Source organism: Apiospora phragmitis (assembly GCF_038363925.1).
Source record: "Apiospora phragmitis strain CBS 135458 chromosome Unknown utg000010l:1.0-9815664.0:1.0-9183399.0, whole genome shotgun sequence".
Lineage (NCBI taxonomy): Eukaryota > Fungi > Ascomycota > Sordariomycetes > Amphisphaeriales > Apiosporaceae > Apiospora > Apiospora phragmitis.
In genome coordinates this window covers 8,813,147-8,841,005 of record NW_027117409.1, presented here as the reverse complement: position 1 = coordinate 8,841,005, position 27,859 = coordinate 8,813,147, and the positions used below count along the sequence as shown (strand labels likewise).

General features: G+C 53.1%; 14 protein-coding genes across 14 annotated transcripts; 4 read left to right on the top strand and 10 right to left on the bottom strand.

Moving 5' to 3' along the window:
* Window positions 1-742: 742 nt before the first annotated feature.
* On the top strand, window positions 743-2,026 carry PG994_012462 (uncharacterized protein; the record flags this gene model as incomplete). Its single annotated transcript, XM_066863871.1, has 4 exons — window positions 743-766; window positions 931-1,248; window positions 1,347-1,440; window positions 1,506-2,026. The coding sequence occupies 4 exons, from the start codon at window positions 743-745 to the stop codon at window positions 2,024-2,026; spliced, it is 957 nt and encodes a 318-aa protein (XP_066712981.1).
* A 493-nt stretch (window positions 2,027-2,519) lies between these two features.
* Window positions 2,520-4,276, bottom strand: PG994_012461 (Gleya adhesin domain protein; the record flags this gene model as incomplete). The annotated part of the gene is made up of 4 exons (XM_066863870.1): window positions 2,520-2,646; window positions 2,830-3,737; window positions 3,822-4,086; window positions 4,149-4,276. The coding sequence occupies 4 exons, from the start codon at window positions 4,274-4,276 to the stop codon at window positions 2,520-2,522; spliced, it is 1,428 nt and encodes a 475-aa protein (XP_066712980.1).
* A 1,851-nt stretch (window positions 4,277-6,127) lies between these two features.
* Window positions 6,128-7,079, top strand: PG994_012460 (SET domain-containing protein; the record flags this gene model as incomplete). The annotated part of the gene is made up of 3 exons (XM_066863869.1): window positions 6,128-6,507; window positions 6,575-6,721; window positions 6,773-7,079. 3 exons carry the CDS (start codon window positions 6,128-6,130, stop codon window positions 7,077-7,079), a joined length of 834 nt encoding a protein of 277 aa, XP_066712979.1.
* A 1,946-nt stretch (window positions 7,080-9,025) lies between these two features.
* PG994_012459 (uncharacterized protein) lies at window positions 9,026-9,397 on the bottom strand (the record flags this gene model as incomplete). The annotated part of the gene is made up of 1 exon (XM_066863868.1): window positions 9,026-9,397. The coding sequence occupies one exon, from the start codon at window positions 9,395-9,397 to the stop codon at window positions 9,026-9,028; it is 372 nt and encodes a 123-aa protein (XP_066712978.1).
* A 158-nt stretch (window positions 9,398-9,555) lies between these two features.
* Window positions 9,556-9,852, bottom strand: PG994_012458 (FAD/NAD(P)-binding domain-containing protein; the record flags this gene model as incomplete). The annotated part of the gene is made up of 1 exon (XM_066863867.1): window positions 9,556-9,852. The coding sequence occupies one exon, from the start codon at window positions 9,850-9,852 to the stop codon at window positions 9,556-9,558; it is 297 nt and encodes a 98-aa protein (XP_066712977.1).
* Window positions 9,824-10,122, bottom strand: PG994_012457 (thioredoxin reductase glit-like protein; the record flags this gene model as incomplete). The annotated part of the gene is made up of 2 exons (XM_066863866.1): window positions 9,824-9,953; window positions 10,049-10,122. The coding sequence occupies 2 exons, from the start codon at window positions 10,120-10,122 to the stop codon at window positions 9,824-9,826; spliced, it is 204 nt and encodes a 67-aa protein (XP_066712976.1).
* Window positions 10,123-10,826: 704 nt separating this feature from the next.
* On the bottom strand, window positions 10,827-11,279 carry PG994_012456 (uncharacterized protein; the record flags this gene model as incomplete). Its single annotated transcript, XM_066863865.1, has 1 exon — window positions 10,827-11,279. The coding sequence occupies one exon, from the start codon at window positions 11,277-11,279 to the stop codon at window positions 10,827-10,829; it is 453 nt and encodes a 150-aa protein (XP_066712975.1).
* Window positions 11,280-11,818: 539 nt separating this feature from the next.
* PG994_012455 (uncharacterized protein) lies at window positions 11,819-12,100 on the bottom strand (the record flags this gene model as incomplete). Its single annotated transcript, XM_066863864.1, has 1 exon — window positions 11,819-12,100. The coding sequence occupies one exon, from the start codon at window positions 12,098-12,100 to the stop codon at window positions 11,819-11,821; it is 282 nt and encodes a 93-aa protein (XP_066712974.1).
* Window positions 12,101-12,234: 134 nt separating this feature from the next.
* On the top strand, window positions 12,235-13,048 carry PG994_012454 (uncharacterized protein; the record flags this gene model as incomplete). Its single annotated transcript, XM_066863863.1, has 2 exons — window positions 12,235-12,328; window positions 12,909-13,048. The coding sequence occupies 2 exons, from the start codon at window positions 12,235-12,237 to the stop codon at window positions 13,046-13,048; spliced, it is 234 nt and encodes a 77-aa protein (XP_066712973.1).
* Window positions 13,049-14,326: 1,278 nt separating this feature from the next.
* Window positions 14,327-14,776, top strand: PG994_012453 (uncharacterized protein; the record flags this gene model as incomplete). The annotated part of the gene is made up of 1 exon (XM_066863862.1): window positions 14,327-14,776. The coding sequence occupies one exon, from the start codon at window positions 14,327-14,329 to the stop codon at window positions 14,774-14,776; it is 450 nt and encodes a 149-aa protein (XP_066712972.1).
* A 668-nt stretch (window positions 14,777-15,444) lies between these two features.
* On the bottom strand, window positions 15,445-17,614 carry PG994_012452 (Nucleolar protein 9; the record flags this gene model as incomplete). The annotated part of the gene is made up of 4 exons (XM_066863861.1): window positions 15,445-15,624; window positions 15,707-16,554; window positions 16,687-17,031; window positions 17,089-17,614. The coding sequence occupies 4 exons, from the start codon at window positions 17,612-17,614 to the stop codon at window positions 15,445-15,447; spliced, it is 1,899 nt and encodes a 632-aa protein (XP_066712971.1).
* A 1,075-nt stretch (window positions 17,615-18,689) lies between these two features.
* PG994_012451 (uncharacterized protein) lies at window positions 18,690-19,577 on the bottom strand (the record flags this gene model as incomplete). Its single annotated transcript, XM_066863860.1, has 2 exons — window positions 18,690-19,458; window positions 19,549-19,577. 2 exons carry the CDS (start codon window positions 19,575-19,577, stop codon window positions 18,690-18,692), a joined length of 798 nt encoding a protein of 265 aa, XP_066712970.1.
* A 940-nt stretch (window positions 19,578-20,517) lies between these two features.
* PG994_012450 (nadp-dependent leukotriene b4 12-hydroxydehydrogenase) lies at window positions 20,518-21,810 on the bottom strand (the record flags this gene model as incomplete). The annotated part of the gene is made up of 4 exons (XM_066863859.1): window positions 20,518-21,182; window positions 21,273-21,488; window positions 21,626-21,698; window positions 21,751-21,810. 4 exons carry the CDS (start codon window positions 21,808-21,810, stop codon window positions 20,518-20,520), a joined length of 1,014 nt encoding a protein of 337 aa, XP_066712969.1.
* Window positions 21,811-24,340: 2,530 nt separating this feature from the next.
* On the bottom strand, window positions 24,341-27,446 carry PG994_012449 (myb-like DNA-binding domain-containing protein; the record flags this gene model as incomplete). The annotated part of the gene is given in 2 exon segments (XM_066863858.1): window positions 24,341-25,566; window positions 25,583-27,446. The coding sequence occupies 2 exon segments, from the start codon at window positions 27,444-27,446 to the stop codon at window positions 24,341-24,343; spliced, it is 3,090 nt and encodes a 1,029-aa protein (XP_066712968.1).
* Window positions 27,447-27,859: the final 413 nt, after the last annotated feature.

Below are 27,859 nucleotides of genomic sequence, written 5' to 3'. Positions count from 1 at the left end.
CATCTTGTGTCTTGTTGGAGCTAATGAATGGGATCGCTTCAGCCAAAAGCAGCTTTCTTCATCCGCATGCAAGGATACAACTGGTGCGTACGCAGAATGCCCCCGGTCGCCGACACGCTTTTTCCCTCCAAGGCGCGTGGTGAATGGCCAATCATGGGCATCGGTGGTGGTTCGATGCTCGTCTTGTGACATCACGATGCTTCCATCTGATGCTATAATATTCGGAGCTCAAACTCACATTCAGTCGTTCCAAGGCGGGGGTGCCCTGAAGCAGAGCTTTGCGCACGCTTCGCACCAACACAATAGATGTGAAGACGGGTAATCTGCCTGCTTACGTTCACCGCATACCATGCTCGCTCTTGGTTATCATCTCTGTTCCTTATGTGAGAGCATAACTCGGTGTCGCATTGGGCTAATGCGCTTGCTGGTGTTGGGAGTCTGGGCCGTTGTTCGTACCGCTCTGCCCTGTAAGTACCGTGCGTAGGGCTACTGCGCCAAAAGTCCATCGGCTCCCGCGTCAATTGGATGATCGCTATTAGGTTCAGCAGGGGTATGTCCTATTTTAGTGGTTCTCAAATGCGACGCGTTGCACTCATTCATGGGGTATGACATCGGCAACGTCAACAAAACGCAATCCGTTAAAGGCTGGAAAGAGAGCCCATCGACTGTTGAGTTAGATTTCGTCCTGAACTTTACCTTATTCATTGAGAAGGTCGTCTAGCACTCACCGAAAGCGTACAAGATGCCGCCCAAAGAAGTACACTCGGTCCGAGTCCGACGCTAACCAAGCGTCGTCGAGTACTAGCGACAAGAGGCAGAAGAACAACGCGGGGTCTAAAACTGCGAATCGATGCAGCCTGCAGAGAGACACAACAATAAATATTAGCTGCCTATCCAATCGATCCGCTGTCAAAGATCAATCAATCGCAGGCCAGTAAGAAACACGCAACTTTCGAGTATCTGACTCTACCACGGCCTACGCATGACTTCGAGAAAGAGGCCAACGAAGCCGAAGATAGCCCGGACGAGGATGAGAGCGACGAGTTCTACCAAGCGCAGTTCGAGGGGGACTTCCTCCAGGAGCCAATTGCCAAGCATCCCGAGCACAAGTGGTTCGCCTTCTGGCAGACGTGGAAGCTGTTGTGCGATTGGCAGCAGGCTGCAGATTTCTGCGACCCGGACTCATTCGGCATGTACGTCTACGATGACTTCGCTGGGTGGGGATTGCAGGAATGTATAGAGAGAATGGTACGTTGCTGGGCAAATGCTTCACCGGTAAAGATGTGTCTGCTGACAATACCTAACCCACCCATCATATGGTCGCTTTTGACGGCCATTTCAAGAAGAAAGAGCGCGACGAGGATACGGTCAAGCACATGTGGGCAGTCACCGCGGCCATGGCTCATTGGCTTATGGTGGTACAGCTTGGCCCCTGGATGGGTAAGATCATGGCTCCTACCACCACGACCTCGAAGAGGAACTTACAGGACTGTGTCCTTTTCTAGGCTGCGACGATGCCGAACGCATCTCTGAAACTTGGGGGGCTATTGGGACCATGTTCCTCACCGCGCTGAATGAGCTGGACAGGGCCGGCCTGCTGAAGGCCGACTCACCAATCAAGGATCTCCCCCTGGTCATGGCCATCTACCTCAAGTGGTCCGCTGACTTGGACGAGATGGAAGATGAACTCAGCTGGCGGCCCAACGTGATCGCCTACGCCAAGAAAGCCGGCATCGACCTCGCGACATCTGGCCTGTTCGGCGCCGGTGAGCTGGTGTCTGCGCTGGAGGAAGAGGAAGAGAGCGGCGAGATCGCGCCGCTGTCGGGCCAGGCCAAGGCCGACCGGTGGGGCTGGAAGAAGACGCTCGCATCGCTGAAGAAGAGGTCGGCGAAGTTTGTCGGCAGAGAACTCGACATCACCAAGTGGACTCGGGCTGAGCGGGCGAGGCACGCATTCAATAAGAAGGATCCGCTGGCCGACATTCCGGAGAAGGAACGCAAGGCTGGGAATATCCGTTTGGCTTGAAGTTGGTTGGTTGTCCTTGACTAGGGTCGATTCTCGGAACCTTTCGCGGCGATGTTTGTTTCTTCATTCGATGGATGTTGCTACCAACCCAAGGAAATTTCTCGTTCCCGGTTGGCTGTCCCACCTTCACGACCACTTTCCAAAGCAGGGATTCGAACATCGAGCGCCCTCTATCTCGAAGTGCCGCCCATCACTGTCGCTATATACCATATGTTCGCACATTGGCCTAATGGAATAACCAAGTTGTATTAAGAAGCTTGCAATTGATTGAGTATAATATCAAACGTGTAGTCAGAAGTCTTCTTCCCCCATCCGCCTCTCCCACGCTCCACAACCTCCCTACGGAAGGGGAATGCATAATTAAGCTATTAAAAGTAGTACTAATTGGTTGGTTGGTCATGAAGTCGTCAAAAAAGAATGAGCCAGTACAGTAGGCCATAAGATAGAGTGTTTAGTGCGTGACAAAGACACTACAGCAAAAGACCGTTTCGTTTTACACGAAGACCCCCTCGTCGCAGCTCCGCACGAAGTAGGCGCTCATGTCGCCCTCGTCCACCACCGTGCCGTCGGGCAGCCGGATGCTCAGGTAGCTCCGCGCGGCGCCGCCGGACGCGGTCCGGCTCGCGAGGAAGGCGGCGTTGGCGTCGTCTCAGTCGCAGTAGGCGGACTCGCCTAGCCAGAGCATGCCCCTGTGTGGGTGTGTGACTTGTGTCAGCTTGCTTGTTCCTTTTCTTGCTGGACAGAGGAACGAAGGGGGGTGGAGAAGGCGGGGGGAGGGTGATGAGGATTTGGATTTGGCTTACCAGTTGTCAATCTTGCCCCCTGGCGACGCGAACGTGTACTCGCCCGTCATGGTCGCGATGAAGAACGCCTGAACCATAATCGCCGTGTCAAGCGCGTTCTCAATATCGCCCGAATCGAGCCCCGGGATCGCGATGCGGCCACCGCTCGTCGCCGTAAACCCCTCCTGCGAGGGCCAGATCGGCGTCGCGAACGAGAGGCCGCCGAGCACGCCCTGGGCCGCGGGCGTGCGCTTCTTGAAGAAGGTGGACGTGAAGGGGTTAGCGTTGGAGGGGTCGGTCGCGTCGAACGGGTGCGTGTAGCTCTTGTACGCGAGGCCGTTGGGCACGATGCTCGTCGCCGTCGCGTGCGCCGTCTCGACCTTGGTGCTCGTCGGCACGCTCGTCGCGGTCACGGTGTTGGCCGCGGTTACGGTCGCGGTTACGGTTGCGCACCGCTCGTCGTTATCGCCGTTGATGCGTCGGAGCATTCCGCCCAGGACACCACCGCCCAGACCACCAGCGAGACCACCCAGGCCGCTTTTGGCGCCGTTACCGCCGCTGCTCTTGCCGCCAGCTAGACATCCAACGGCCCCGACGACCGGCAGGTCCACCGCCGTCACCTTCGTCGTGCAGGCCGGCGGCGGCAGTGCGCGGCACTTGCAGGCCTCCTGGATGTCGGCGTCGCCCCAGACGTCCGGGACGCAGGCGGGCTTGGGGCCGCACTTGGGGTCGCTGGCGCGATTGCCGATCCCGAAGGGGAAGAGGGGCGCGTCGGCGGGGACCGTAGGGTGCGGCGGCAGGTCGAGGGCCGCGGATACGCCGATGCCGGTGCCGGCTCCGGCAGAGGCGTTCGCCTCCTGGGCGGTAATGGCGGTGCTGAGGCAGGTGAGGAGTGTCTGCGAATTGATGTTGGTTGTGGTCGTCTCGGTCTGAGCGGTGCGGTTGCGGTCAGCATCAGGAGTAATTCGAATATGAGGTGGATGGGAGACGTCAATCGTCGCGGCTCAACTTACCTGGACGACTGGAACGGTGACAGTCACATCGACGTTGATGGTCTCCATCATTGTCGTGGTGCTCGTCATAGAGCTCATGGGCGCAGAGGATGTCTCAACAGGGACAGCTGCACTAGAGCTCGTTGCTGGATCCTCCGATGACGACGTGGTGGCTGGATCAGCCGGCTTGGTGGATGTAGCCGGATCAACCGAGACAGCTGGATCCGTGATGACGGGTAACACTCCCCTCGACAGAGCCGACGGTGTGACGTATATGGTAGCCGTTCTTGAGTATGTATGCAGTCAGTCAGTATTTTCAAACCTCGTATGCACGATGAAATGACTCACTCCGTCGTGGTCGTAGCCGGTAGATTTAGCACATCGGAACAGTAGTTCGTGCCACCGGACTCCTCGAGCAGAGCCTTGATGATGGCCACATTGGCCTTGCAGAACAGCTCGTCCTTCTTGAGGAACATGCCATCCTGGAGCTTCTTCAGCCACGCGGGGCTTCCAACGTTCCATGATGCCGTCGCCGACGGGTGCGGCGAGGGCGGAGAGGGGCAGAAGCCCTTGTAGGGCGAGGAGGGTATACATGGTATGGGTGTATTAGAAGAGCCGTCAATGGATGTTTTCTAGAACGGGAGGTTAGTTGGTAATGAGTGACTGGGGAGAGCGACTGAAATGAGAGTGAAGCGAATGACGATGATGGATGATGCAAATCAAGATCTACTACTTGGAGGCATTCCGCACCCTACTTATAGCTCAGTCGATCATGGTAACCGACATGATATTGCGCTGGCGGCGAATGAGGACATGCTGCGATCTCTATAGCAACGAATCTTAGCATTATAAGCTATGGATGTTGAATCATCATATCCTAAGATTGTGTGTTCTGATTAACCAAAGCTTAGATATTTGGTTTTCTGTGGTCTTTCTGCATGCCATATGCTTCGCTAGAGCAGGTGATTCTCAGGAAGGGCAGAATTGGTCAATCCTCCATTAATGTATCGCCAGGAATGGGATCGGGAATCATACTAGGCTGATACCGAACAGCACTGATCCAAAATAGGCTACGATCGAACCCAGAGTTTTGGTTCGTTATTGTGAGATGTCTCTTGTTTCTGAACAAACATCCCATTCGGAGATGGTCCTAGTCTAGCAGCCCCTGAATAAGGCCGAGACAGAAGATCCCTATGTCTCACCTTCCACGTGGCAGACAGCCATAAAGAACGTCACATCACAATATGTTTACTTGTGATAGCTAGATAGACAATGCGCCCAGGTTTTATGGTTGTCGTTTCCAGAGCTTCTGGTCTCCAAGCCTAGCTGTATGAATCACATGGACATGTTCACAACAACCCCAATGTGTGTTAGCAAACTCGTCTGCATTTGATATTAGGCAAGCTGATTGCCTGCTGCTATGCTCAGTTATAGTGCACAAGAGGAGGTAGCGCTTGCACGATTGAGTCATAGTCGTTGAAGAGCTGTGGCTCTCATTCAAGTTACTGTCTCCGGACATCTAGGATTTCTGGCGCTTTTACTTGGGCTTCTTTTTCCTAGCCGCTTGAAGAAGTTCCCAAATGCTTCGATTCAGAGAATTAGGAGCCACAATGGAATGCTCTCCGTAGGCCGGTGGTAAACTGGTCCTTCCAAGACTTTGAGGCACGAGAAATTGTCCTCAATGGCGTTGTTTCGGTCCGAGACTCATCTCCAAAGAAATCGTCCTCCATTGTCAATCAGCCAGCAGATGCACAAAAAATCCCCCCTTGGCGTCGGGAAACGTCTTGTCACCCATATGAAGTTTACCTATCTGACTCGCACACTGGAGCAACCATGTTTCCATGTTATCCGTAAGGACTTATAAGCTGGTGATATCTCACCCATCATGGATCACTATACATAACCTCTTATAAACAGAAGCCACCTAGAGTGATTTCAAGCAGTCAGGAATTTCGACACAAAATGTAATATAGTCCAGACTTTCTCAGTCCACGGTGTTGTCAAAATGTCTGCTCCGTGTCGTATCAGTTAGGAGGCCGGCGTGAAAGGCACCACCAATTCAAGTGCCTAATTTCTGTCCCAAATTATAACTTGGAAGTGCATTTGGCTTATTGGTCGTTCACAATCCTTTTGTATTCAATAATGAGCTTCTCTTCTAACTTGTTCCAATCTTTGCTCTACTTCAGAATTTTTCCTCAGCACTTCAAGTGGGACGTCTCAGCTGTTACCACAACCTTCCTACCCAACCTCTGCTCTTTCTTGCCACCATTGATTAATATGTCGCTATTGCGACTTGCTTTCTTCCTTCGCTCTATACGTTGCCAATAATGTCGCATCCCGTCAATGCCAACGTCGACATTCACGCTTGCGAGTTGCCGGAGCGAGGCCTTGGCCTCTTCGCTTCGCGCAAGCTCTCAAAGGGTCTCAAGGTCATGTCAGAAGTGCCGTTCCTAGTAGGCGAGACCCAACAAGATATGGTCAACGACATTGACGAAGAGTTCCCACTCTTGCCCCTCCCCGCCCAAGCGCTCTTCACCCGCTTGTTCGCCGGATCAGTTGACATGGTCCCTGTCCTACCTGCCGGACACGACCGTGACCAGCTCTCAGTTGCCACTGCTCGACTTGAGCAAATCGTCCAGCTGAACAGCGTCGAAGGAGCTGGAACTGGCTGTTTCCTGTCGCCCGCCGCCGCTGCGATCAACCATGAGTAAGCAAACATCACATCAATGACCAGAACCACCTGTTGCGAATTTCATCTGACTTTTTTTCTATAGTTGTGTGCCTAACACATACGTTTATTACAATCACGAGACCAGTCTGGTCACACTCCACGCCCTCCGGGACATCCAGCCGAATGAGGAGGTGACAATTAACTACCTCCATGACAACATCTACCTGGACCCGGACCAGCGCCAGCAGCGGTTGGCAAATTAGAACTTTGCCTGCGATTGCGATATCTGCTCCGTGGCCAGTGCCTTTCATGTCCCCTCCAACGACGGACGCGGCCGAATGAGGGATCTTCGGGACTGTCTGGACTATTACTACCAGATGGAATCGCCGACTCAGGACGATACACTGAGAGCTATTTCTTGGGTGAGAGAGATTGTTGAATTGATTGGGGAAGAGGGTCAGACTGGACTCGAGTTGGCGCTCTGCATCGGAGAGCAAGCTCGCCTCCAAGGGATCCTTGGTGGCGAAGAGGGAAGCCAAGCCACACAGCGACGGTCTATGATCATTCGCCGCCTGTGCCTTGGTGCAGAACATCCCTCATGCCGTTAGCTGGTTATGCCGTCAAGGACATCATAGTAGACTGATACATCCAAGTCCCATCGTCCCTCAGCGCCGAAAGATGAGAATGATCGACAATGATATCAAGAGAGAAAAGCGGTCGATCTCCGAAGAGGGAAGAGACATCAAGCGTGAATCCAAGAGAAGACGACGGGGGCCTGTGGACTATTACCTGAGATTGCGGGAGAGACTGGCACTGAGGGATGGTGCGCTTCATTCGTCGAACAATGCTGTGGAAGAAGAGAGTATACCGAGGCACGAAGAGCCGGCGCAACAGCCGTCGACAGAGCCCCCATAAATAGCGATGGCGCTCGTTGCCGTTCGACGATCGGACCGGGACTGAGTTATGATGCCCCCAACCCGGCAGGAGCTGGCTTTGATGACGATAATGATAACGGCCCTGAGCTCGGTGCCGGTTCAATCACAGGCGATCCGATCGACCTCCCCGCGCGAAGCGTAGAGGGGAGAAGCCCCTTCTTCTAATGACGTAGCTGATGAAGATGAAGTGGTAGCAGGAAGAGAAGATGAATTTACGATTTATTAATTTATTTTTTTCTCTGCCTGCACGCTATTAGGATTGTATGTAATCTTCGGTTGACAGAAATTGGCATTGATATTGTCCCGGGCAGCCCCAGTAGCCCCTGCAGCGCCCTCTGTTCATTTCTTCTTAGACCAGCACCGTTAATACCACCCGCCTGTTGTTGCAGAACCCTACCCAATCTACATGCTCCATACGACTGTAGCGCCAAACAAACATGCTAGCTAAGGAGAGGGTCGATACTCAACCATGTAAACAGCTAGGAGGCCATACTAAGTCAGCCCCTTGCTCCCGGATGCCCGCCAGTCTGGTAGTAGTGTTGCTCTGCCATGGTGGACGTTTTAAAGCAGTCAAGTAACCACTGACCTTGCTAGCGACTCCACGATGATATACCCGGCGTGTTGATGGTAGAGTTGACTCAGAAGCACGGAGAAGAGGCGGTCAAGAGTGGATAAGAAGAGGGCCAAGGCACGAGATGGAAACCATGAGGAGCCGCCTCGGGGTATGAAGCCCGGGAGATCACTCTCCCGTGTTCATATGGGATTCTTGCGTGTGGTGGTCAGTTGGCTCTCAGTTATTACAACTAAGTCAATCTCCCGTTGCAAGAGTTAGATCATTTGGCTTGTATGATCGATACTCCTGGAAGCAAGGAGGCTGTGTTATCCTTGGCAGATCAGCACCATTGCAACCAACGCACCAATGGCGTGCGCGTATTCCTGGGGTTCACCTGACGATCAATGTGTTGTCAGGGATGTTAATTATCGTTTGGGGTTACGCTGACGTGCTTGTCGGCTGAAGGGAATTATTCCCAAGCGGCAAGGAAGGGAGCTCGGCATTCTTGGTACCTTGGCCAAATGTATCGATCGACATTCATCACGGCCCGAGACCAGAGGGCAGATTAGCCGAAAATGCACAGTCACCCGTCTTACCCCAAACCGCCCCGGATGTCTCTTCACGCCTGATATCCACACTATGCTTGTGGCTGGTTATTGGCTATTCTCCCTGCCAATTTGAGTATCTGGGGTGGTGTGAATGGGGGCGAGAGGTGAGCGGGGAACCCGACCTCTCAGAAACTTCCAGACAAGAGGCAACCATCAAAGCCATGGAGTTCAATACACAACCACAGAATAACCGTAACAGGTTACATATGCAAAGCGTAAAATTCAGTTCATTCTTCCAGGATATATCGCCCATAAACCCAGTTTTCTGCCTGTACGTACAATGTAGCTAAACTACCCCTTTTAATATTGGTTTGTTCATATTGCCGGGGAAGCTCCACTCCCCAACGCTTCCCACCCGATGCCAACGGCTCATAGCGAGGACTGCGCATACTTGGCAGCCTGCAGCTCAGCACAGACAGCGACCGCGGCATTGCAGCCACTGGTGATAGAGCTCGGGGTCACTTTGTAGGGTGTGCTGCAATCACCGACCGTGTAGACCCCGGGACGTTGGTGCCCCAGAAGGGGTAGTCGGCTTTGATGTCGCCGCCAGGAGTAGTCTCGAGCCCCAGTTGGCCTACGAAGGGCCCGGACGCGACGGTCTCGGGGTTGTGCACCAGGAACTTCTCGACCTTGGTGGTCCCGTCCTCGAACTCGACGGTGACGGAGCTGTCCGAGTCGTTGCCCGTCAGCTGCTTGATCTCGCGCGCCTCGACGCTGAACTTGGACGGAATCAGCACACTGGCCGCGGCCTTGACCTCGGCCGTCATAGCGTCATCGCCGTTGCTGTACAGCGTGACCTTGTCGGTAAGCTGTGCCGCATTCTGGGCCATGTTTGCGGCCAGAGCACCTCCCACGGGTCCAACGGCCAACACTCCGGAAGACGCACCGCCTCGGTCTTCATAGCCGTGGCAGAAGAGACAGTGGAAGCGTATTGGAGGGCATGTGTGTCAGCTTATATCGCGCGTAGCACTCTTGTGTTGAGTGGTCCTTACATTCGTTTCTTCCAGAGCTTCTCGTATCCCTGGATCTGGGGATAGATGTTGGATGACCCAATAGCAAGTATGAGCTTGCGGAACTTCTTGACTTCACCGTTGCTGTCGTGTACCTCGAAGTGGGAGTCCGACTTCTTCTCGATCTTGCTGACCGAGGAGGGAACGAACTGGATGGTCGAATAGTTGTCCAAGATATACTTCCTGGCTGCGGCGCGATAGTCTTCGGGGTCCTTGTGGTCCCAGGTCAAGACCATGTGCATGTGCTTAACACCCACATTGCGATACAAGCCCATTGTCGTAGACAACAGCTGTATGAAGCTGACGAGCCAGCGTGTTGGCTGCAGTCAGACCGGCTGGCCCTCCACCAACGATGGCAACATCAGTGAAATCCATTCTGGCACTAGGGCGGATTGGTTTGGCTTGCTGAGAGCGGCGTGATCAGGATGAGTGACTGGAGCAACGGGATGTGGGGTGAAGGATGCTACTGACAAGAGCAGGGCTAGAAATTGATGCGTGAGCTCTTCGACCTTTTCAAGATTTTTAGAAACGTGAAGGATGCGCATGATGTTTGCCGATCTTGAGTTGGGTCAACCAACATGACACTTGAGTGCATGCCCAGGGAAGCAAGGGGTTAGGGCTTTGAGGGGCAAGTTACTGTCTTGGCGGGAGCCTGCAGACAATGTGGTGCGGGTTGTAACGCAGTGTGGAGATGTAGGTACTGTGACAGCTGCGCGTTACTGTCATATTCTCTCGCGCAACTTGTGTACAGACGGGCAAGCTACTCATAAGCGCCAAGCGCCAAGCCGGAGTGTCTATAGCAAAGCTCTCTGCTCGAAATCGTGCACCACACAAAGAGTCTGTAACTCGACCAATACTTCATATACCGCTTCGATATACAGAGCCTCCCCCAGCTAATTCAAACAACAACTAAAAGTTATTAAACCTTTCATCGCCTAGGCGTAGCTCCCGGCGCCTCGCGCGAAGAGCTTGAGTAGCGCAAATTTCACTTCGGACAGGACATCTCCCCCCTCCTCCACAACGTATGAATATTTGACTTCTCAATGGTTTAACAGTATCTCCGCGTCCAGGGCAAGGTTTTCCGGGTCTCTGTTCATCAAGTACCCGAAGTCAACGTCAATGGTCCTTGGAGTTTAGAGCCGGGTGTGCCGAAACGAGGATTCACGAGGAGGTCTCACGATGGCTGTGGGAAGCGGCAGCGGGGTGGTAGAAGGCGCAAGAGATTGATCCCAAGGTGAAGCACCGAGCCTTATATAAACACTTTGGTCGCTGCGCCGACCTTTGCTCCTCCCTGGGGTGTACAAATAATTATATTGCAGGTGTACATCTGGAGCCTTCTCCCGGTCGAAAGCCGCGTGCAGGGCGTTGGCCTTGACACAGTTGCTGCTTGCGCGCCGCGACCACGTTGGCGAGACGGAACCGATGTCGAGAGATTGACACATGAAGCAACAATCAAGACCAAGGCCGCAAGGTATCGGAAGTACGTGAAGTACAGGTTCCTCGGTGTTGTTGGTGGTGCTAGTGCTGGAGCTGCTGGGGCTGCTGATCGACGCTGCCGACTGCTTGCCATGGGATAGGCGGCGGCGGCGGCACAGGAGGAGGTGCAGGCGGAGGCGGCGGTGGTCCCGGACTCCTGCTCTGGCTCTGGCTCGATGGGTTGGTGTCGATAGTTTTCGATACCCTTGCGGTGGTCGTCCCACATCGCGAGCAGGAATTGACAGACCACGAACGTCGCCAGCACCTATAACGTCTTGCCAATGCCCATGTCGTCCTCGAGCAGCCCGCCGGCGACCTTTTCTCTGCTGGCTACGTGAGGAGAAAGATCACGCCCATGGCCTGAAAGTGCTTAAGCTTGGTAGAACAGTGGGCAGGATGGTTCTTGATTGACTGCTTGGTGTCTACGAAGTGGAAGAGCCCTTCGCTCTGGATATGATCGCTCGCAAAATAGCAAACCGAGCTGCCGCCCTCCCATTCTATCAACAAGCCGTCCTCGCAGTCTACCGTGTAAAAGTCCTCCAGTTTGCAGATGAATCGTCTGTTCTCACTGTCCTCACCGCTTTGCCCTTTGCACCAGTCCTCTTGGTTTACTTTGAACACCAGGTCGTACGCCGGGCTGGTGGGCGGGGCGGGGCACGTCTTCGTATGAGAAAGCCCAAGTACGACAAATAATCGAGCCACTAGTTCCAATCATCGATCTGCTTTGTCGTGATACTGGCGAGCCAGCCTTTGTGCATCCCACGGCTACTTAAATATCGGAGCCCGTTGATGCTCTGAGGAAATACAATAAATTGAAGCCGCCTGGGTTAGGCTGTGCCTTGCGGGGCGCTGTATAGGCCCGGTCGAGTGACGGTAGCTAGAACCGTCGCGGCCACCACTATGACGATAGTTATCATATCGGTCGTCGCTGTTGCTGTCGTTGTTGTTGTTGTCATCGTCGTCGTTGTCGCCATCGTCGCCACCGTCGTTGTCGTTATTGTCGTTGTTGTTGTTGTGATCATGTTGTCGTCGTAATCTAAAAAACATCATCGGGTCAGTTCAGATTTGGTTAATTGATCTCAGAATATTCTGAGGTATACCCAATACTGTTGGAGCACTTCTGATTGTTGAGAAAATCACTCCATTAAACTCACAAGTTCATCAATCTTCCCTCTGTCGCCATGATGGGTTATTACGCCCCGTCCATTTGCAGTGACTCAATGGTGCAAGAAGGCCAAGCAGGTGCACAGAAGGGCAAAGCCAAGGAAAAGAAATGTGAGTTCGTATTTCTCAAGTTTTCTTCTAGTAATGAAGTGATCTGAATTATCGTTTTGGGGGAAATAGACAGGCAACATCGAGAAAGTGAACAAAACAAACTTGATCTTAATGAAACGAGTAAGGCTCTCTCTGGACCAGTGCCATTGCCTCTTGATCTAGTTGCTCTTTCCATTTCTTCTGACTACGCCCCTTCCCATTTTAGCACCTGCATTCGCTTCAGCGTGGTGGCTCCTAATATTACACCTTCCACCGTCCTCAATCATAGTGACTATAAGCCCCGGGCAACTTCATTTTACTTGCAATGCAATGTGTCTTCACTAACGCTAAACAGTCTCCCAATCCTCGATGACACCACGGACCCTGCTGCATTCGAGACAGCCAAGGACTAGAAGGATGCCTTCATTCGAGCCACCACCTAAACCAGGCATTATCAGCAGCAACAACAGCACTACTCGTCTCCAAGGCCAAATGATGCGGTCAACGGCCCCGAAGGACAGAAGAAGTTACGAACACACAGCAAGTCGAAGAAGGGAGTGGCACCCAGTCGAGACTTGAACTGACGGATACTTACTTATAGTAACTGGCAATCTGCTTCTGCGGTCGATTGCTCCAATGGCTGCCGCTGCATCCACTGTGGCTGCTCCTTTTACCCGCCTAGTTGACACCATGGATCAGCTCAAGGCCTTAGTTCGCGAGTTGACTGCCGATATTGCTTGACTTACGATGATACGGGATCAACTGCGGGCAACCTTCTGCGATCCGCACAAGGCTCTCATTTCTTCAATTTACTGCCCAGATTGGCAGACAGCAATGAGTTCGGCGCGGCTTGTCCTTGCATTTCCATCCTCGTGTTGGCCGCCCATTCTGATGCCATCGAGTGGAATGGCTACGACGACGTTTTCACGCAGGCCCGACGCAATCCAACTCGTCAGCTTGTCTGGCGCCACCCAGAACGACCTGTATTTTGCAGCGCCAAACCCTCATCCAGAACGTTTTCGATACTCCCGCAAGTACGAATTGTGCTCCTACGACTTCGTGCAGTGCTGTTTCGCTTATTGGTCTAACCGGCCGACACACAAGTTATTCTATTCGACGGGGGTGTTGCCCAGGATATCCACACGCTCCCTGAGAGTACCTTCCAAGGCGGTTCTGTGGAACGTGTTCAACTCGCGAGGGTGGGAGTTCATTGTTGTTTCGCGACCTCTACGGAGGGACAAGTGACGATGACTCCTAGACCTATATACCTAGAACCAGATTGACAGGAGGAATGATCACGACGATATTGTCGAATTTCATCTCCCTAGGCCCGCTAGTTACTCAGTTGGAGTGTTCACCAGTCATATTATGACAGTGGAGGGATGTAGGGTGGTTAACCCCAACGCCCGTACTTCCACTAGCATAAACGCCATCTAGACGAAAAAACGCTCGTACTGTCACTGGCATAACGCTATTCTAGACGCATTGAGCCACTCTAGCGAGGCGGCGGCCGAGACTGGAAGACCTTGGGAAAACGAGCTTGTACAATTACGATTCCGCAAGAGACGCGGCCACATTTCATTTTGACAGCTGTGAGAACGGACAGCAATGCGCACGCTGGACGCTAGTAAATACGGACTCTCTTCCGTTTGGAACGCGGGAGCGTTCTTATCTTTGCATTGGTCGAGAAAAGGACCCATAATTGTGGAGGAGGGGTCGACGCATCAACGCGTATTTTCTAGCTAGAGACACAGATTGTTTTACGGAAGTTCATCTTCCCATGCACACAATCAGATTCATTTGCCATACCGTTACGCTCTTTTCTGCCCGCTGCTGATGCGGCCCTCGTCCTTGGCTGTCGTCGCCAAGGGGCAGGGCAACGTTACCTTCGCGGGGGAAGCTGCTGCCGCCGCCATTACGTCTGCAGCGCCCGCCCAGCCCGCTGAACCCGAGCCGGAGCCAGAGCCGGAGCCGTAGCAGGAGCCCCCGCACCCCGGCAGCCACGACGACACCTTTGGCATGGTTAGTCTTCTGGTTCAGCACTTTCCGCATATCGAGGAGATCGAGTTCGACGATGTCGGACTCCGCGGTAGCAACCTTCAGTCAGGAGGGATCGATCAGGTCTTAGACGCCTTTCTTCGGCTCCACTCGTACCTCGAGAGTATCCCTTCCCTCAAGAAGATTACTGTGTGGGTTAAGCCATGCGATCGTTGGAGAAGGCATTTTGACGCATACTGGGACGACGAGTTACGACCTACAGCTGCGATATCCAAGGCCGGCTGGGTCTTGGAAGGAAGAGACCACCCGGAGACCACCGCCCCTGAGCCGTCTGCGCCGTCGTCGCCTAGCTCATGGCGAGCGGTCGGCAGCTTCCACCAGTATCACGAAGGCCACAATGACCGCGAAGACTACCGCCGCGAAAACCACCGCCGCAAAAAGAAATGCGGCTGCGATGGTTTCACCCGATAAGGATGAGGACTTCATCGAGCCTACCGAGGAGCCGGTGGACGACTAAGGCGAGGAGGATATAAAGGGAACGAGCAGGAGTGGCTGGGGAGCCTGGGAGGGGAGTCGGGGCCAATCTCCAGTGGCATGTGCTCAGGATGAGATGGTTGTTTATTATTAGCCTCGGAGCGAGCTGCATTCTTACCAGTACTTTCTTTAGGGTGGTATATTTTCTTTTAAGAATCTTAAAGAAAGCTCTTTTACATTATTAAGCGAAACCGTAAAATAATAATACGAAACCACTACTACTCGCTCCCAATATAAACTGTGTTCTGGTAATACCATTAAAGAAGAGGCAGTCAGCCACTCGTTCATAATGCCTTGCAAAGGCCAACAACTGAACTGAACTGGTCCTCGGCCGGCTTCATTCAAGGATGTCGTTCTCATATTGGATTTAAAATGTTCTCGATAAAGGAGTCCTGGTGCAAGGCCGCTTTGTAAGTGGAATAAACGGTGCACAATTACTCACTAAGTAGAGAATAAGCAATCTGCTGTGAACACCCAACATACAAGCCAAAGGAATCAACATGCCAGAACACTACCGAGAATATGATTATTCAATGCTTACGACGTATTCATAAGCGTTAATTCGACATCTATTCGATACAAACCGTGGATCAACAGTTAGTCCTCTAGCTCATTTCCGTATCCTCAACATCAGCCCCTCTCTTCCTTTTCCTAGCCCCCCCGTCCACATCGACCATATTCGGGTTGTCCCCAGCATCACCTTTACCACCATGCTTCGGCTTTGGAGCCGCCGCGGATGCCGCCGCCTTCTTCTTCTGCCAGGGCAGTTCCACGGCCTCGCCCGACTGGGTATCCACCTCTTTAGCCCACGCGATCCAGTCCACCCGCCGCGTCTTCCACATATCCCCCCTGCCACGCCCGCCAGACCTTGCGCCCCTCGAACGTCTCGCGCAGCTCCGGCTCGTGCTGGCTTAGCCTCGTCATGATCTGCTCCTTGAGATGGAACGGCAGCATGATGCCCTCGCTCCTGGTGGGCATGTAGATGATGGAGCTGAGAACTATGCTGCCGTACTGCGACTGGGCCAGCTCCATGGTGTGGGGTATCAGGGCGGCGACGAGCGCCTTGTGGAAGACCTTGTCCTGTGAAGGGCTGGTAAAGGCCGCTAAGAGGACGTGGGCAGTCGGCCCAGAGGACGTAGCAAGGCACAGGAGAACCTCCGGTGGTAGACTGTGTAACGATGTCTGTATTGATTTGGCAGGTAGGCCAGGAATCGAAAGTAGCGTCGTAGTGAGGTGGCATCCATGAGAGGCAATCACCGATTGCGCTTTCGAGATGGATGGCTGACCCTTTTTGGTTTCCGACTCATCAGCGGCCTTCGGAATGCAGAGTTTCGGGACGAGTTCCTTCTTATCTCGGCCCAAGGCGGCGGTCAGAACCCTCATAAGCGAGTCTATCTCGGGCTTGGCCTCGCGAACCTGACAACGCTCGAACAGGGTCTTTATGACATTGAACCGAGACAAAGAGACAAGCTTGGGAACTTCTGGGAATATCTTCTCCATAGCAGCCACGAGCTCCTCCTTACCCACGCGGTTCAACATTCGGATCGCGGGGTACGAAGCAATGTCGTTGCGCACCAGACTGTGGATGCGAGGACCCAAGTTGGTCCTCCACATAGCCTTGAAAACTTTTCCAGGGCAGTGGGTGACTAGGGTCTCGAGGAGGCGAGATCCGACCGGATCGTATAGCATGGCGTTTACGAAATCGTTGGCGGGGACTTTTCATCTTTCAGGGATGTTGGTGCACCGGGTAGAAGTCGCCAGAGGAGTGTCATCTCGCCGCCTTCAGCGTCGTTTTTGGGGTTGAGGGAAAATGTCGAGCTCTAACAATAGTTGAAGGACCGGGTTACCTGTCGGATGGGTCGCAAGAACATGCAAGGCCGTCGCATCCATGCCGGCAGTAGAGTCACCGATGATCTTCTTCGCCGCCAACGTAAAGACTGATGGGACGGCCCGCGCTTGGGCACTTGCGCTGTTGTCGCTCGTGTTATTTGACGTCCATGGTACGGATATCTTCTCTTTCCGTCTGCTGTGCATGAGAGATTTTGTAGAAGACTCCTCCAAGGGTCGGCCGGATAATATCATCAAAAGAACTCGTATGCTGTGGGAGGCAAATCGGTCGGTCAAGAGATAGCTGAAGTGGCCCTCAAGTTCGTCTAGCTGAGAAGGAACAGCTCCTCCATCAAAGGCAATGGCTGTTCGTCGGACTCGGTAGGTTTATCGTCATGTTCTCCAGTGAGTTCGCGCGTCACTATAGGCGCGGATTGCACGAAAAGCGTCTCGCAGCAGTGGCTTGCGAATCTGTGCTGCAGGAGGTTGAGGAAAATGGGTCGCGAACTGCTCGAATAGCTTCTTCTTTTGCCGCGTGTTGGACATGATAATCAGCCTCTCCAGCAAACGAGAGCATGATTGACTGCAGGCCAATTTCAGTTCCTTGCCCTGGGCTTCGATAAAGACGTTGGATAGGTATATGTCGCGATCTTCTTGCGATGGGAATTCGTCGACGTCGAGCACTTCGTCTACGGAACGGAAGTATTCTTGCTCTTCGTCTGTGAGCATACCAAAGAATTCCTTCTCGGGCTGCTCATGGCCTTGCTCAAATGCTGGTTCGGCGCCATTCTCTTCGGATCCTTGGAAGGCGGCGTTGCCTTCTTCGTCTATTCTTTGGCGCTTGGCAGCCTGGCGCTCCTCGGCGTCGGCATCGTCGGCGTGCTTCTCTTGACGCTTCGCTTTGCGCTCCTCCCGGATGGATTGGCGCTTCGAGCGTGCTTTCGGCATCTTGATTGTGTTTGTGTGTAATTGACTAGGAGCTGGATGAGGGACGCAGCTAATTGGGTTCCATTGACGCTATTCCCAGGTCCCAAATTATTTTTTGACAATCTTATCTTATCGTTTATCGCTACTAGCCGGGCCCCGCCATGGGTCCAAACACTGCACCTGTCCCGTGTCCAGGTCTACCACTGAAAAGTACCCAACTTAGATGCCACTGTCTACTGAAACGCAACAACAACAACAACAACAACAACAGGATTTTGCCGTTCTTGTAGACAAACAAAAGCAATGAATTTTGCCAGGGAATTTCGTATTCCATAATGTAGGCTGCTCGTATTCACAGACAACATCAACTTTGCCCTTACCACGGCTCGTATTAGCCATGTTCAAATGGTTGTTGACCCACCCCAGAGCTCGTCCAACCATCCCATGTGAGCTAGGACGGCTACAGCAGACATAGTGAAATATCCCGTACAGAAATTTGGGAAATGAAGGAAACACTGGCTGAGAGGATGAGAATGGGAGCAGTCATCTTACGGGCCGCGGCATAAAGAACTCAATGGCTGAATCTATGTAGTGTTGAAGTCAGTAGAGAAGGAACACGTTAGGTTAGAATAGAGGTCAAATTATGGGATCTAGCAAATTTGAGCGTTCAGAATACTGCACTGTCATATCTCCTTGAACGAGTTGGGTTATAGCTAGAATTATACGGACTAGTTGTCATATGGTAACCACGAAGAGTGATTTGTATTTATTGACACTATGTTCTAGCCTGCATCTTCGACTCTTCGGGTACACCCCCTCTCTGGCGCAGGTCTCTGTAAGAGACAGGAGAGACCGAGGAGAAAGAGATCTCGAGAATCGGCAATAACTTACAAGTAACCCATACCTGTACAGCAACTGTCGACAGAACGAAATCACCACGACACGAAGACATAGATCAGTACATATAATGGTTTATACTCCCAGTGGCCAATTGCTATAAATTCAAGACTTGAAGCGCGCCAAATCTATGGTATCATCCACTCATTCCCTGTTCCGTAGACGCCGCCCAATGCTGAACATGCCAATACCTTGCTGATCAGTCATCCTCCTGTTCTCCCAGTTTTGCCTTGCGCAGAACCGCAGCGTGACGTCGCGCATGTAGCTTGACATCCTTCGCGTGTAGCGAATTGTACAACATATTACACTCCTGACATTCGACGAACCCCGTCTCGTTCAGGGATAAGACTATAGTGGTCTGCACCGTAGCCGTTTTCTTGGGCTTCGCCATCTTCTTCGTCGTTCCGCGCTTCTCGGCCTCGAGCCGAGACTCCTCGCTTTTGTCCTGTTGGTTGAGTTTCTGTGTGGCGACCTCGCTGAGAACCACAGTAGTAGCCCCAGGTTTCTCTTTGGACTCATCCTCCGCTGCTGGTTCGGATGCATCCCTCTCACTCTCGAGTTCGGGTGTTGTTTGGTAAGAAGGCTTTGTAGTCAACCTGCGCCGCCTCTTTCGGTCGTGTGTTGACAAAGACGGTGGTGAAGACGGTGGTGTGGACGGAGGATTTACGGCCTCGGAAGAGACTTCGCACGGCGTCGCGCTTCCAGACGATGGAGAGGTGACTTTGAAGTAGCTCATGATGGTGCCCTTCTTCGCTGGCTCCAGGGACCGCGGGGCTGGCAGTTCGGGCCGTTTCGATTTCGGGTTCTTCGCGCATGATGGCTCAGGTTTGGTGGATGATGCGGCCTTCGGCACTCTGGTTGCTGTCGGTTTCGCGATATCGTGGGTTTTCTGTTTCTTCGCTGGGGGCTCGCAATCGTCTCTTGGGGTCGCGCGCTTGCTGTATGTGCGTAGCTGAGGCCTGGAACGACTTTTGTTAGTCATTGTATTTCAGTCGGGAGACCGCAAGCCGTGCATCTCGGGTTTCGTAGCACTTTGCGTCTGGTGGAAGATAACATACCTGCTGGCTACTCGCGCGTCGCGATCCATTATGATATGATCAAGCGCGAGTCCGCGTTCAGAGGTTACGTAGATGAGATTGCGCATATATAAAATCCAATAAAACAAACAGAGAAAACGATGTTATACAGACATTATAACGTTTTAGAAGACCCAAAATGTTACCAGCCTAAGACGCGTTGCTGATGGTGGAAATAGTTAACGGATCACATGGAAATGGTGGGTTGGAGCTTGACGCGTCTAGGAGAGGCGTTGAGCGCCTCGCGGGTCAACTTTTGAGTGGGCCTTCCATTAAGTTCCCCTCTGCCAATTGGGCCTGAGGGGTTCTGTTCTTCTGTTCGCGTTATTCAATTCTACTCGTATCAGATCGCATCGCAATTAAGCAGAATGGCTACTATACTAAGGTTGGTGTCATGAACTGGACAGTAAATTATCTACATATTAATGTATCTGGCAGCATTCTGTATTTGTTTAGCGGGCGGTGCTGTTCCATGTGCCCCTTATTATGCTTTCGAATCACGAAGTGATGCCCTGCATTTCGATATTTGCCAACAGCCAGGTCAAGGGCGCGATTATCAGGAGACGACTTACACGCATATAAGCAGAAACCGGGATTTGGGATATCGTAATTTCATTCCTGTAACGTAACATGCAAAAAGATGCAAAGAGTCCTGAACTACCGTACAATGCAATATGATCCAGAGGCAATCCCAAGGAAACCTCCCACGTAATATATACCAGCCACATCAGGCTTGCGCTGGCTTAACCAGTTCCGCGTCCTTGGGCCTCGACAGCCCAAAAGGTGCCGTCTTCCATCCGTCGTTCTCTTTTATATGAAAAGAAAACAACTTACTACAACCACACACCACAGTCAGCACACACCGTTCTACTCAAATGTATCTTTGCTCGCTCGCCCGCTCGACATAAGCCAACTTGAAGGGAAGCATCAAATCAACTTGGCGGACCGAAATCACAACCGGGAGCCACCTACGTTCACCTCGTAAGGCTTGACCTCGACCAGCAGCTTGCCGGTGTTCTTGCCCTCGAACAGGTGGCTGAAGGCGCGCTCGGCCTCCGGCAGGCCGCCCTTGACGATGGTGGCCTTGCGCTTGAGAGAGCCGTCGGCGAGCCACTGGCTCAGCTCGCGGCGGCCCTCGGCGTAGTCCTGCTGGAAGTCGAACACGATGAAGCCCTCCATGTGGATGCGCTGCGCGGTGACGTTGAACAGGTTCTTGATCCCGCCCGTCGCCTCCTTGTTCGGGTTGTTGTAGCCCGAGATGGAGCCGCACATGACGAAGCGGGCGCGGAAGGCGGCGCGCGCGAGCGCCATGTCGAGGATCTCGCCGCCGACGTTGTCGTAGTAGACATTGATATAGTCCGGGGTCGCCTTCTTGAAGTCCTCCTTGAAGTTAGGGGATTTGTAGTTGAGTGCCTCGTCCAGGCCCAGCTCCTGCTTCAGCCACGCGCACTTGTCGTCCGTGCCCGCGATGCCGACCACGCGGCAGCCCTTGAGCTTGGCGATCTGGGCCACGACGGAACCGGTGGCGCCGGCGGCGCCCGAGACGACGACGGTCTCGCCCTTCTGGGGCTTGCCGATGCGGAGGAGGCCGAAGTAGGCGGTGAGACCGGTCATGCCTGTTGAGGGGGGGGGGAAGGACAAAGTGGTCAGTATGTACGTCCGTGAAGAACATAAGGTATGCAGTCGGAAGGGGGAAGTCGACTCACCCAGAACACCGAGCGCGTCTGTGACCTCCGCGCCCTTGGGGAGCTCAACGGTCTCGAACTGCTTGTCGCCGAGGATGGCGACCTCGGTCCAGCCGGTGAAGCCGGTGACGAGGCTGCCCTCCTTGACGTTGGGGTTCTTGCTAGCCAGGACCTTGGCGACGGATGCGCCGCGCATCTTCTCGCCGATGGCGACAGGGGGGACGTAGGATCGCATGTCTATTTTACCCCACCACCGTATGTCAGCCACAACGCGAACTTCCAACACACACAAGAGACACAGAGAGAGATCGCGACATAACAGAATGCGACGATGGTCTCTTTCAGGTACTACTTAGTGACGGGGGAGAGCATACCGTTCAACCAACCGCGCATGGCGGGGTCCAGGGACAGGTACAGAGCCTCGACGAGGATCTCGCCGTCCTTGAGCTGGTCGGCGGGAGGGGGCAGGGCCCTTCTCGAGCTTGAAGGTCTTGCCGACCTCGACGTTGCCGGTAGGCCTCTCGGCGAGGACGAAGGTCTGGATCTCGCGGGCAGCCATCTTGTCGGTTGTGATGTTATTTCGGGTTCGTAGTGATATATACGTGGGGGGGGGGGTGTTCCTGTAGGTGATGTCCGTAGGGTGGGAGGGAAGGAATGAGAAGTAATATAAGGTTCAAAACAACAGCAAGAATGGGAGAATGAGGGGGGTCTCAAGTCTATTTCAATCAACCTCTCTGCACTTGCTATGGAAATGCTATGTCCTATCGTCTGATGATCGCATACGTACTAGGTACGCCTCCCGAGCCCTGAAGGGTCGGTCCTTGGAAGCAGAACAGATCTTCCCCCCTAAAATAAATATGGGCTGCGTGCGCTCGTACATATGTAGATGGGAGGATGTGTCCCTCCACTACAGCAACCCCATCAGTCCGATGTCACATCCACCATTGCGCGCTGGCGCCGGAGAGTTGTACGGAGACGGCAGTCGAGGTGCGAGGAATTTGGCGGGATCGCCGTTCGGAGGAGCCCCAAAACAGTAGCCGAATCCACACCTGCCAGGAAGGAGCTTCTAGAAGGAGGGACACGACAATCAATGCAAAGCCGAAAGTTGACAGCAACATGAGCTTGGTTTCAGGCAGCCTACCTCGGTTCAATGTTGCCATCTGCCATCGAATATCCGTACATCATGTCATTTTGTGGCGTATGCGGGCAAGTTACGCATATCCAATCAACCATGTGTATGTGTGTGTGTGCATGGTACTGTACATCTATGAATGCAGTCGTCGTGTAATAGAAAGGTAGTAGGTACAGTACACTCGCACTTGCACTCACCGTCTTCCGTTGTAGTAGAAATGCACGACGATAAAATGGCGTCATCCACCTAGGTAAGTAACTTTTGCTGCAGATTCATCATTCATTCCCCTCCAAAAGCACCCCTCCCTGAGAGTGACGGACGGCATTTCCAGGAAAGGGAACCGCAATCCGATCCGGATCCATCCATAGTCCTGCACATCTTTCCGCTCAGCATGAGATGCGAAACTTTGAAACCCCTGTCGCTTGTCCATGATCATCGGCCAATGGGGACGGAGTTGCACGCCGGATTCAGCAGGCGGAGACCGAGTCTTGCAGATAGAAACTTCCCGGGGCCATTTGATACTTGGCTCTGCGTTGTCCAGTGGTCTGCCTAGCTCTCTCTAATTCTTTAGGTCGTGGGGACTAATTGTAGCTTGCGCGTTCTTCTGGTCTCGAAGTCTGTACTCCGTATGCTGCCAGAATAAGCACCTTAATCCGACAGAAAGAGGCTGCTACATAATTCCACCATCGTCCCCTCCGGAGGCGGACGCACCATGTGCATATGCAATGCCACCGTAATATGTTAGCATATGCACTGCAAAGGGATGTTCACTGTTCACTGTTCACTGGTTGGCTGGCTCTTCAAGAAATTTTCCGAGAGCTCCATTCATCCAGCCATCCCCAACCACTGTACCTTGATGAGTTCTTGGCTTCTTCAACGCTTTTAGTTCTCCCGCTTCTTCGACCTTCTTCTTCTGCAGAAAGTGAAGCGAGACCCGACCGCCTTCACGGCAGCCGAGGCACACGGTGGGGCAACATCGCCTTCACCTCGGCCAATGCATTTATTTGTAAGCCTATTGATTATCAATGCTTGGTTCCCCACGAGGCCGTTATGTGTCTAGTACCTAACCTAGTATCTGTCCAGCGAAGAGAAGGCGAACTAGCCATACTCAATACCAGTACTAGAGGTACTACTAGTGGCCTCTTACTCGTGGATGCTCGGGGCCTCTTGATACTTGAATCATGGATTGAGCTACCCAAGACGCTGCGTTGTATGGAAACAGTAGGCTATCTTGAATTTCGTTGACTTGGTAAATGTACATGTTTCCGTAGGGCACAGATTCTCACCATCTGAATATTTGATTGAAGCACGCACCCGTTCCATATCACGGAGCCGTACTTGTTCGCAGTCAAGGGGATTGTCTACGACGGGCCGACAGCTCAAGAGATGTCCCCTTCTCCCGTCAATTCATGGTCCTGGTAGAGCAAGCTCAGAGAATGCACATCCACATGGCCTTACTTTGATAACAGGTAGCAGTTCATGTCTGGCTGATGATGGGATGATTGGCACGGTAGGACAGTTGCAGAGAGCACCACTCAACTACGATCGATTACATTATCTATACTCATACACTCTAACGGTCTGAGCCCCTAGAAATGCCATATATAGCTTGCTATAACCAAAGAAAGACGCTAATCGTCTTGAGAGCGCTCGCCGCAAATGGACATGAATATAAGCATGGTCATGAACCAATGCCATATGCCGTTCTAACGCTTGCTTCTCTTTTCGACTGTGAATTATCGATGCCACATCATACTAAGCAACTGTAATCAATAGAAGTAAATGAACCAGGAAACCGCCCCTTGCGAGATTCACACATCGTCCACGAATAACATCATCATGAGAGGCCGCCACCTGCCACCTGCCACCCGCCTCCTCCTCCCTCCTCCTCAATTAGCCCAACTTATAGGGCGACGCTCCGTTGATGCGGGCCGGGATGTCCTCGGCATCCTCAGCATCAGTGTCGCTGCTCTGCTCGTCCACCACCATGCTCTGGCTCCACGCCTTTCCTTTTGCCCTTGCCCTTGGGCGTTTTCTTGGTGGAATGCCTGCGGGCTGGCTTGGCCTTGGCCTCGCCTTTGCCCTTGGCCTTCGTGCTGGTGGGTGGTGCTTCGTCCAGGTCCGACTCCTCAATCTCGCGATCAGAGGGAATCTTGGCTGACGAAGGGCCAACTCCCATATCAACATCTGAAGATTCGGAAGCAGCGGCAGCGTCGTCGTCTCGGCCCTCATTGACATCATCTCGGTCTTCATTGTCGTCTTCTCGGTCCTCCTGCTCGTCGTCACTCTTAATGGCGAGGTAGGCCGACTTGCGCCCCTGCTGGTGGTTGGCCGAGGCCGATTTCTTCTTGGGTGTCTTCTTGTTGGCTTTGCTCTTGTTATTCTTATTGAGCATCGCGACAACCTTTTTCTCCAGCTCCTTGTACTCCTCCTCGAGATTGATGTCAGTCGGCAACTGTAGATCTCCTTCCTCGCGAAACTTTGACCGTAGGGTTGACGCAATATCTAGGGGAGTAGCGTGCTCCCATCCCGGTACCAACGTACGCATTCGACACCATGCTACTATCAAAGTCGGCCGCGAGTACTTGGCTCCGACGCCCTCGGCATGGACCTTGGCCCAAGGAATACGTCCGTAGCTGATTGCGCCAGTGTCATGGATGCGTTTGGCAATTTTGGAGAGATCACGGCCAGAAATCTGCATGGCCTCCTCGCGGGCGTTGTTGATGATTTCCGCCATTGATTCATCGGGGTTCACGTCAGCATTATGCTCGGCGTCCATGGCTGCTTTGAGCTTCTTCCACTTTATCATGCACTGCAGGCGGCTGCGTTCTCGATGCATGCCTTCGCTTACACCCTGCCAGTCAATGAGGTCTTCCTCCTTCTTCCCGCGATTCAAATCCGATTCGGGATCCGCTATTGTTGAACGAATCTGCTCCAGTGATGCTGCAATGATATCTTTGAGTCTGTTCTCTTCAGCTGGATCCCATGCAGCTGTTTTCAGCTTATCACCACAGACGACATAGTTGCGGATTCGGTCGCGGACGTCTTCAGGAAAACGGTTGATCAATCCGCCGATTTTGCGGTGCTTGCCCGTGCTCTTGGTAGAGCTGAACAAGTTCTTCATGTTGTTCAGGGGTCCAGGAGCCCCGAGTGTCGAAGTTGTGGTAGCGTCGACGGCACTGGCTGATAATCTTTTGACGTTTTCGCTGTGGTACAACGGCTTGGATGGCGTCCCACATCGTAGCACAGTAAGCCGCCTTTGCGGCAGCATTTTGCGGGTTCTGGTGGATAAGCTCATTGCGATCGTAATCCGTAAGGTCGTGGTCTTCCTGCCAATGCTTCAGAGCTTTGTCGATATTACGAAGCTCAAATTCACTGAAAGGTCCAGTGATCTCATCTCCCTTTCTGGGGTCTTGCACCTTCCGTGGTGCTTTTAAGAAAGGCGCTCTTGTGCCACCATTCGTCTCAACTTTGCCATTGGCCGCACTTGAAGGGCCTGCCGCTGCGTTGTCGTCTTCCTCTCCAGCTGCGTCACCACGTCCACGGCGGCGCTTGGCGGCAGTAACAGCAGGGGAGGCAGCGGGCAGCTCCTCGATAGCTTGGCGATTGTTTTCCTCACCCTGCTCAGTTTCGTTGAATGGACGCTTTGCGTGACGTTTGCGTCCAGTGCTGGGTTTTGAACCGGATTGGCGCGACGCTTGACCATTAGCTGAACCTGAAGTTTTGTCTTTTGAGCTAGGAGTAGGAACGGCGTTTCCGTTCAAGCCATCATCGGAAGAATCGTGGTCCACTTCCATAGGCTCTGCCACCCCCAAGTCATCAGAGCCGAGGTGGTTCTCGTTATCGACCGCATCCTCTGCTGTGTTTCGCTCAGCATCATGGCTGTTGGCAGGTAAGCCATCTTCGTTGTCCTCATCATTATCCTCGTCGATGTCCATAGTCTGAGGTACAACCTCCTCTTCATCGCTTTCACGGGCCGGATCAGGCTTAATGTGCCGTGCAATGTCGTCCTCGGACTGTTCAGCCTCGACGGAGTCGGCCCGTGATTGAGAGCGTCGCTGGCGACGGGCTTCGCTAGGAGAGGACTGCGCCTCATTGTACCGCTGGGAATAGATATCCTGAGCAGCATCGGCGAATGGAACCGACATCTGTGTTGCGCCTTCGTCCTCCTCCTCGACATCGTCCATTTGTTGTTTTTGCTTCTTATGCTGTTTCTTGTCTGACAAGCTCCGGCCTTTGCGTTTCAGGGGTGATGATACAGGAACAACAGAGTCGTTGGCACTGCTCGTGGGAAGGGCCAGATTGTTGACCTGCCCATTCTCGTCATACTGGATCGCCTCTTCAGCAACGGGGCTAGCGGCAGCCTGACGCTTGCGCCTTTTCGAAGGTTTTGACGTCTCCACTGCTTCTGGGCTGGCCGGGACTTGATGGTTGACAGCAACGAACCCATTGGTCGTGTGCATTTCTGATGACACACCATTCACTTGGGACGCGTCATGTAAATCGGTCTCGTCCATGGCATTAGAGTCAGCCTTCTGCTGCGAGAGGCGTAGTTTCTCCGCCCTACGTGCCTTCTTCATCTCTCTGCGCTTTCGTCTCTCCCTCTTGGCCTTTTCTAGTATCTCGGCACCGAATTCTTCATCTTCGAGGACTGCAACAGGTTCCTCGTCGAGAGCACCCGGATCACCTTTGACCTGCATGATTGTATCCTCGTCGTCTTCCTCCTCTTGAGTTCCGTTGGGTTCGTGCTTAATGAAGGGCGGGTCAAAGTCCTGCGAAGAGGCGGGAGGTAGGCTTTGGTCGGCGTCGGAAGACCGCCGCGTACTGCGACGCTTTCTGGACTTGGTAGAGTTCATTTTTCCGAGCTCACGGTCGCGGCGTGCAGACGTCGGTAGCTGGCTGGAAAAGACGGGCTGATCCCGCTCAGAAGCGTCGATTCCGTTGATATCGTGAAGGTCGTCGCGATCCGAGTGGTCGTCTTCGTCTTGTGAAAATTGGGATTGGTCTATTTTGCTGGATCGATCGTCGTCTTCGTTCACCAGCTGACTCTGTTGCGCTCCCATTGCTCAAAGGGACAGGACGCGCACCAGTAAAAAGAGGCAACAAAAATCTGATGGGCTGGCGACTATCGTGTATGAATCCAACCGGGTTGCTGGCAAGAGCTATGGCCTTGCGATAACCAATTGAATCGTAGCGGGGAGGTCGTGATGGAGAAAACGCGGTCAATTCGTGGTGGTGGTTGAGTGCAATACGCCAGTTTAGTGGAGAATCGAGCGTTGCTACAGGGTAAGCTCGACACGGACGTTGCTGCGAGAAAAGAAAAAAGTTTTTATGGGGCTGGGCTGGGCTAAGATAAGAGTGAGTTTGACTCGTCGACGGGAAGGGATGGGCGTTAAGTGTGTACTGTAGTTATAGCACATTCGCTAACCTTCCTTCTGGAAGACTGGTATGAGGAACAATCGGGATGATGAAAGGG